The following is a 7,910-nucleotide window of genomic DNA, read 5'->3' on the forward strand; positions in this document are numbered from 1 at the left end:
GAAATAAAAGAATATCTGGATGGATGGGTCCTCCAGTAAATAGATTTAAACTCTTGTAATTTACCAGCTTAAGTGTGTCTCTTGCCAGACTGAAAACCCTGTGAAGGAAACCCTCCTCAGCCACCCTTGGGTCCCTAGGGCCCAGCTCAGTGTATAGGCAATTCCCCTTTGGTCAAAGGATGGAGAGGAGGGATGGGGCTCCAGAGGGCAGAACTATACCAGAAGTGGCCCCCCGTAGAGGGCGCCCTCAGGCAGGGACTGCCAGCTGTGGTGGGGGAGGGGTGCCAGCTACACAGCTGCTTGCATTTAAGGTGGACCCAGGGATTTCCCCACCCAGCCTCAGCTGTAGGACAGGATGCAGACACTTCCTAGTTTCTCACTCACCCTTTCCACCCCTCCCACCAGGGTACAGGAGAAAAGACGGGTATTTTTGTTTGTTTTTTAAATCGGTGGGAGTGCCAGCACCTTAGAGACTTTTTTTTTAATGCCTCCTGCGACCCACGAGGTCTTAAAGGACTTTAGCAAGATTTTTCTCCCCCACTTCACAGATGCTGAAATTGAGGTTTCCCTAACAGATTCTAGTCCCGGGGTCCTCAGTAAGAAGTGCTAGCAATGGGGTGGGGGTGGGGGAATTCCTGTGAAACTGTGAGATCTCTTCCTCCAAGGGGCCTCCTTAACAGCTGTCCTGCCGGCGTCGCCAGCTGCCCAGCCAGTTCCTGTCCCTTTCGGAGCCCGCGCTCACCCCGCCTGACGCTCGGAGTCAATCCCTGCCGGGCGTCAGGCCCGCCGCTGGAGGAATGGAGTTCGCGGAGATGATCCGCACCGGCCAGGCCCAAGCCGAGCTCCTGCGGGGTCCGGAGGAGCCCCCACTGCGTGGCACGCTTTGCATCACCGGCCACCACCTGCTGCTGTCGCCAGGGCCCCAGGCGACTCCAGACCTGTGGCTGCTGCTGTTGCGTAACGTTGACTCCATCGAGAAGCGGTGAGACGTGGCGGGGGCGTCCCCGTAGTCGGGGAGCGCGTGGCTCGGCAGGGAGAGGGGAAAGGGCTAGCGCAGTTGGAGCTGGTGCCCCGCTGCATAACGTACAATCTTAAGAAACTCATTTCTTCTCCCCCTGGTGGGGGTCAATGGACATTAAACCTAAAGGTTGTGCATTCCAGGGTCGCGGGTGACTCGGGCACTATCACGCTGCGCTGTAAGGACCTGCGAGTGTTGCAGCTGGACATAGAGGGCGTGGAGGCGACGCTGGACATTGCCCGCTCCATCGAGGTATGCCAAGGATGCAATGGAGGCACTTAAGTTGCCCTATCCCGTAACAGGAGGAGTCAGCAGGGTTTACTTCTCTAGGGGGCTCAGGATCCGGGTTTGTCCCGGAGCAAAAGGGGATGCAGGGTGGTCTGGAATGCGTGGAGAGGCAGGAGCTGCGGAACGGCGGACTGGATTCCGATCTTTTCCAGATCCCTTGACTTCCTTCCCCAGGCGCTGTCCTCCCTGGAATCGGTCATCACCTCCTTTCCGTTCTTCTACCGTCCCAAAGGTTTGAGGTTAGGCGACGCCTGGCACTTCCACCCTCCCGAGTGCTACTACAAGCGAGTAGCTCGTGAGGTGGGCGCGGTCGTGCGGGGCTGGGGATGTGGGAGAGCCAGGTCTGGAAGGGGCGCGGGGACCGGTCACGCATCGGGTGCCATAGACTGGGTCTTCACTCGTCCCTGCGCCGCAGACCAACGCGTGGCGGCTGAGCGAGGCGAACGAGGACTTCAGCTTGTGCCCCAGTTACCCCCGCGCCGTGATCGTGCCTCGCGCCGTGGACGACAGTGCCGTGGCGCGTAGCGCCCGCTTCCGCCAGGGAGGCCGCTTCCCTGTGCTCAGCTACTACCACGCTCCCAGCGGAACCGTGAGCCCCGCCCCTCCCCAGACCCCGCCGCTAGGACCCTCTGTCTCCCTTTTTGGTTCCACTCTGCACTGGCCCGCTCTTCTGCGGTCCGGGCCGTAACATGGCCCCGCCCCCTCGGCTTATCGTGCCTTCACCGGTGCTGACCCCGCCCTTCTCCGCAGTTTTGGAGTCTCCCCTGCCTCTGGCTCCGCCTCCGGCTGGTCTGGCCCCCTCCCCGAAACCTCCTCTTCTTTTGTCCACCCGTGACTCGCCCACGGCCTACTCTCGGGTCCCTTCCCGCTCTTGCCACAACCCACCGAGACCCGATTCGAAGCCCGTAGGGTTCCTGAGCTCCATCTAGCCTGCCCCAGCCAGCTCTAGATGCGCTCCAGTGTGTACACCCGGCCTAAGGGATGCCCTGAGCGAAGTTCCTGAACCAGGCCTGGGTGGGTACAGTTTCTGGAGCTGGATCCCTGTCTGCAGGTGCTGCTACGTGCCGGTCAGCCCCTGACTGGGCCCCAGAAGCGGCGTTGCTCTGAGGACGAGGAGCTCCTGAGAGCTGTGCTGGCGGGGGCTCGGCCCGGGGCCCGGGGCTTCATCGTGGACACGCGCTCGCCCCAGGCCGCCAAACAGGCCCGCATGACTGGCGGGGGCACCGAGGCCAAGGCTGCCTACCCTGGCTGGAAACGACTGCACCGGCCCCTGGAGAGGTAAGGGGCTTTCTCATGCCCTCCTAAGGTTCTTTCCTCTAGGACTCTTTATGGATGGGGGTGGGGGACTGGCGTCTTCTAGGAACTTCCAGGACTGTTTGATCTTTCCTGGTAGCCATCCTGCCAGGTGGGCATGGCCACTTGCAGGCACCCACTGACAAAGCTCTTTCCTCTCTAGGCATCCCAACTTTGCCTCGAAAGAGAAATCTCTCCTTTACATTAAACTGAAATTTGTCTTCCAGGAACAACTTCATCATACACACACACACACACACACACACACACACACGCACACACTCTCTCTCTCTCTCTCTCTCTCTGCCCTGGTCCCAGCTCTGCCCTGAGGGCTGTACCCACAGTTGTTATCTGTTCCCACTGTCTCCAGGTGCTGGTAGTACCAAGAGGAGGTCCTGAGGGACTTTTGTGCTTTGAGGAGAGTGGACTGCTCCCCTATCCAGAATACAAAACTGTTTATTCATTTATTTGACCGACATTGACCCAGCAGAGAGGCTGAGATGGTGGCCAGCCCAGACATGGCTGGCAGATTAGCAGTAAACAGGCAATTAGAGTTCAGTGTGATAAGCGGCAGCACTCCCCTCTTAGAACAGGTCATCCTAAGAAAGCTTCCCTGAGAATAGGGTGCTTTAGTGAGATCCGAAACACAGCAGGGGTAAGCCAGAGGGTGGGAGGAGGACAGTCCAGGTGGAAGGCCCTCCAGGTGTGTAGCAGCAGGCAGCCTAGTCAATTGCCCCGTTTTGGACTCAGGTGGGATGTGGATTCGATCCCTGGGTCGGGGAAGGTCCCCTGGAGGAGAGCATGGCAACCCACTCCAGTATCCTGGAGAATCCTATGGACAAAGGAGCCTGGTGGGCTACAGTCCACGGGGTCACAAAGAGTTGGACACGACTGAGCAACTTTGCATACACAGCACAGTGTGTTGGGAGTATGGACTCTGAGGTGGAGGTAGGGAGGCTAAAGGGGCGGCCCCGGGCCAGAGCAAGGGTCTTGAGTACCATGATAATGGGCTTAGATTTTATCCTAGAGGCAATGGGGAGTCATTGAAGGCTTTTAAATAAGCCTGAAAAAAGTACCAATTAGATTTTCTGGCAGAAGGTTCCTGGTGATCTAGAACAGAACAGTTCCTGGGAAGATTCCAGAATCTGAAGAGTATTCTATACCTCTTGTCAGGCTGGTTCTCCCAAGGGAGTACTGTGTAGCTCCCATTGGGCTGGCGTACATCAAGGGAACTGTGACACCTTCATCAAATTGGGAGTTTCCAGGGCATTCTTTCTGGAGCTATTAGTAATTGCCCTCCGTTCTCCCCCAGGAGCATATTGGACACCTTCCAACCTGGGAGGCTCAACTTTCAATGTCTTATCTTTTTGCCTTTTTATACTGTTCATGGGATTCTCGCAGCAAGAACACTGGAGCGGTTTGCCAGTCCCTCCTCCAGTGGACCATGTTTTGTCAGAACTCTCCACTATGACCCGTTGGTCTTGGGTGGCCCTGCATGGCATGGCTCATAGCTTCATTGAGTTACATAAGCCCCTTCGCCACGACAAGGCTGTGATCCACGAAAGAGAAGAGGGAAGCACAGCGGATGAAATGGTTGGATATCATCACTGACTCAGTGGACATGAACTTGGGCAAACTCTGGGAGATAGTGAGGGACAGGGAGGCCTGGCATGCTGCTTGGGGTCACAAAGAATCGGACATAACTTAACGACTAAAAAACAACAGAGCATTCTGTTTCTCCAGGAGGCTATGCTATGCCTCTCCAACAGACTAGGTTTCCCCAAAGGGTCTTGGGTCTCCTCCAGCAGATTGGGGAATCCTCAAGATTAGGGAGTCACTTCCATCAGATTAGGTGGGCTCTCCAAAGGGTCTTGTGTCCCTCTTGTCAGATGGGCTCCTCTGAGGGCTCTGTGTCTCCCTCATTGGCCTGGAGCCCTTGTTCTGAGGCTGTTGTGCTCACCAGAGCTTTAGGCTGGAGGAACAATGACCAGACTCTTGCTTGTGCAGGGGGCGGCCCCTACAGGAGAGCTTCGTGCGCCTGGTGGAGGCCTGCGGGGACCTGGAGCAGAGCATGGACCGCTGGCTTAATCGACTAGAGAGCTGCCGCTGGCTGTCACATGTGAAGGAGACTCTGAGCACCGCCTGCCTAGCAGCCCAGAGCATGGAACAGTAAGACCCCCACCCTACAAGACAGGGAACAGGGCAGGGTGGGCAGGGCTCTCCATGCCTGGATGCAAAGCCATGTCTCAGTAAGCAAGCAAAGGTAGCCTTCAAATGGGCCCATTCTATTCCTGACCTGGCCACTCCAGGCAGGGAAGAACAGGCCACTGTTGATGAGCCCTGGGCCCTCAGGGAAGGGGCCTGCATCCTGGTACATGGCGCTGAAGGCACGGACAGCACCCTGCTCATCACTTCACTGGCCCAACTCATCCTAGACCCCTTGAGCCGAACCATGGCTGGATTCCAGGAACTAATAGAGAGAGAGTGGGTCCAGGTGAGTGGCCGCCCAGCCCAGCACTACCCTCCTCTATCCAGAAACCCCACGTCCTCATGCCCATCGCTCTGCCCTTCCCCAGGCTGGCCACCCCTTCCAGCTGCGCTGTGCTCATTCAGCCTTCTCCCACGCCCGCCCCAAACACGAGGCCCCCACCTTTCTCCTATTCCTGGACTGCGTGTGGCAGCTGGGCCGCCAGTTCCCGCTGTCGCTGGAGTTTGGGGAGGGGATGCTATTGGCGCTGTTTGATCACGCCTATGCCTCCCCTTTTGGCACCTTCCTGTGCAACAATGAAAAGGAGAGGTGAGCTAAGGGGGTGTCCAGGTGGGCCAGAGGGCAGGCACAAGACAGGGGTGGGGCGGGTACCTACTTCCTTAGAAGACATCTTTGGGAACTCCTTGGTGGTCCAGTGGTTAGGACTCAGCGCTTTCACTGCTGGGGGCTGGGTTCAGGGAACCAGTTCAGGGAACTACGACTGCCCCTCCTCCCTCCCTTCCAAAAAAGAAGGTATCTTTCCCTTTTGAGTTTCTCTTGTAGAAAACCGTGTGTCCTCTCCTCTCCTGCCTCCGGATCTCACACGTTCCCCTAACTTCTGCAAAGCTAGAAACGAGTGGGTCCACAGTCAGTTCTTCAGACCTCCTACCCTGTCCACAGCCAAGAACCATGCACTCCTAACTTAAAAACAAGGACTGAAGGGGGAAATTGCTGCCAAAATCATTTCTGGGGCTCTCTACCACTTTGCAGGGTTGATTCTAGTGAAGCAATAGATTGGAGGTTGAAAGCTGAGTCAAATTGTTGGGCTCAAATTCTGGCTCACCATTCACCTGATGAGTGATCAAAAGCAACCCTGAGTCTGTTTCATCAGTAGCAAGGAGGTGATCATAATAGTCACCATGATCTAGAGGTGGGCTATGTGTGTGTGAGAGGATTAGCTGAGTTAAAGCATAAAGTGAAGTTGCTCAGTCGTGTCCGACTATTTGCGACCCCATGGACTGTAGCCTACCAGGCTCCTCCCTCCATGGGATTCTCCAGGCAAGAGTACTGGAGTGGGTTGCCATTTCCTTCTCTAGGGGATCTTCCCTACCCAGGGATCAAACCCGGGTCTCCTGCATTCCAGGCAGATGCTTTAACCTCTGAGCCATAGCAAGTGCCTAACACTGTGCCTGGCACAGTGGGCACACAAGTGGTAGCTACTTTCATCATTTGGTTGACTTGTTGCTCCCATTGGCCGTCTTTCTTTCATCAGACTGAGACAAGGGGAGGGAGGGTTCACTCCTCTCCACGAAGGCGATCGTATATTTAGTGATCTTTGCTTTTCCAGTGGCCTCCTCGTCCTGTTGCTTTCACTAGCTCTGCTTATCCAGGTTAAACTTTTTACCTCTCCCCCTCCTTCATATTCAGCTTTTCTTCTAACAATTTCTTTTCTTAGTCCTTTCCCATCCAAGGCCCCTTCTACTTCCCTAATCCAGACTTTCCTTTCCCTGTAGACCATTGGAATAGCTTCCTCACTGCTTATAGTATCTTCACTTTCATCCTTTTTCTCTTTTAAACTCATCAGTCTAGACCTATGAGTATTTACACTGAGCCCTTTCCCGCTTCCTTGCTTTTGCTCCTGTATTTCCATGTTTTTGCATACCTGGTGAATTGCTGCCAGAAAGTGAAAGAAAGAATTGCTGCTAGACCCAGCTAAAATGGCACACTCTTTTAAAAACATTTTTCACTATTTATTGGGCTGCGTCAGGTCTTGGTTGCAGGATGTGGGATCTTGGCTGCGTCACGGGGACCTTTTGCTTGTGGTGCACACTGGTTGTGGCACACGGGCTCAGCATTTGCTTGTGGTGCACACTCCGGTTGTGGCACACGGGCTCAGCATTTGCTTGCAGTGCACTCTGGTTGTGGCACACGGGCTCAGCAGTCGCAGTGCCCAGGCTTAGTTGCTCTGTAGCACGTAGGATCTTAGTTCCCTCACCAGGAACTGATCCCACATCCCCAGCATTGAAAGGCAGATTCTTAACCACTGGACCGCAAGGGAAATCCCTCAAATGGCACATTCTTAATTAGCCTTCCATGATCCTTTCAGGCAAAGATAAGCAGAACTCCTTAAGAACTAGGACTTTGCCTTGTTCCTGCGTTATCGTAGTTCAGGATCTGACTCCCAGTAACATTTGCAGGAGGTGTTATCACTGCCCTGGGGGAGCTGTCACCCTACTAACTGGAGCCCCCACCCAGAATCCTAGAGTACACAGCAAAGTCTGGAAGCTTATGGTCTCACTCCCTCCAGATGCCTGTGTGAAGTGAGAACTCGAACACACTCCCTGTGGTCTGGGCTCAGTCAGCCAAAAGAGCAACGAAAGCTCCGGAACCCGCTCTACGTCCCCAACCCCCTGGCTATCTGGCCCTCGGCGGAGCCCCAGAGCCTGCGACTGTGGCAAGGTGACCCTCCTCCTCCTCCCTGGGGTAGTTCTCGCCTCTGGTCAGCTTCCTTACCCGTCCTCCTCTTCCTCAGGCCTGTTTCTGCGCGGGACCCGTCCGCCTGAGCCTTCAGAGGTAGCGTGGGAGAAAGTGTGGCAAATAGTGACAGATCAGGAGAAGACAGAAGGCTCTCAGCCAACAGATTCAGCTTCTGAGCCTGGACCCTAAGTACTGGTCCTCAGATGGTGGTTGAGATGTTCCTGGAACCTCTCCAGGCCCCTCAGCACCTCTGGATCTTGGGAGAGTGCCTACAACCCAGCCCGGATCCACGTGTTAAGTGTCCAAGTATAGTTGGAAGGTCCAAATAATAAAAGCATCCATGATTGGTATCAGCTGGCTGGGGTG

At 55.4% G+C, this 7,910-nt stretch overlaps 1 protein-coding gene across 1 annotated transcript; it reads left to right on the plus strand.

The window, feature by feature from the left end:
• LOC113877294 (myotubularin-related protein 9) lies at positions 1-7,897 on the plus strand. Its single transcript, XM_027517312.1, has 10 exons — positions 1-982; positions 1,162-1,270; positions 1,481-1,606; positions 1,722-1,895; positions 2,358-2,584; positions 4,607-4,768; positions 4,952-5,093; positions 5,176-5,396; positions 7,375-7,526; positions 7,600-7,897. The coding sequence occupies exons 1-10, from the start codon at positions 798-800 to the stop codon at positions 7,731-7,733; spliced, it is 1,632 nt and encodes a 543-aa protein (XP_027373113.1). The 5' UTR covers positions 1-797; the 3' UTR covers positions 7,734-7,897.
• Positions 7,898-7,910: the final 13 nt, after the last annotated feature.

Source organism: Bos indicus x Bos taurus, chromosome 2 (genome assembly GCF_003369695.1).
Source record: "Bos indicus x Bos taurus breed Angus x Brahman F1 hybrid chromosome 2, Bos_hybrid_MaternalHap_v2.0, whole genome shotgun sequence".
NCBI lineage: Eukaryota > Metazoa > Chordata > Mammalia > Artiodactyla > Bovidae > Bos > Bos indicus x Bos taurus.

Bases quoted from the DNA above. Each gene is read 5' to 3' on its own strand.
- LOC113877294 (XM_027517312.1), top strand. From the start codon at position 798: ATGGAGTTCGCGGAGATGATCCGCACCGGCCAGGCCCAAGCCGAGCTC. The intron at 1,607-1,721 runs GTGGGCGCGGTC...CCTGCGCCGCAG, and splicing joins ACAAGCGAGTAGCTCGTGAG to ACCAACGCGTGGCGGCTGAG. The intron at 5,094-5,175 runs GTGAGTGGCCGC...GCCCTTCCCCAG, and splicing joins TAGAGAGAGAGTGGGTCCAG to GCTGGCCACCCCTTCCAGCT.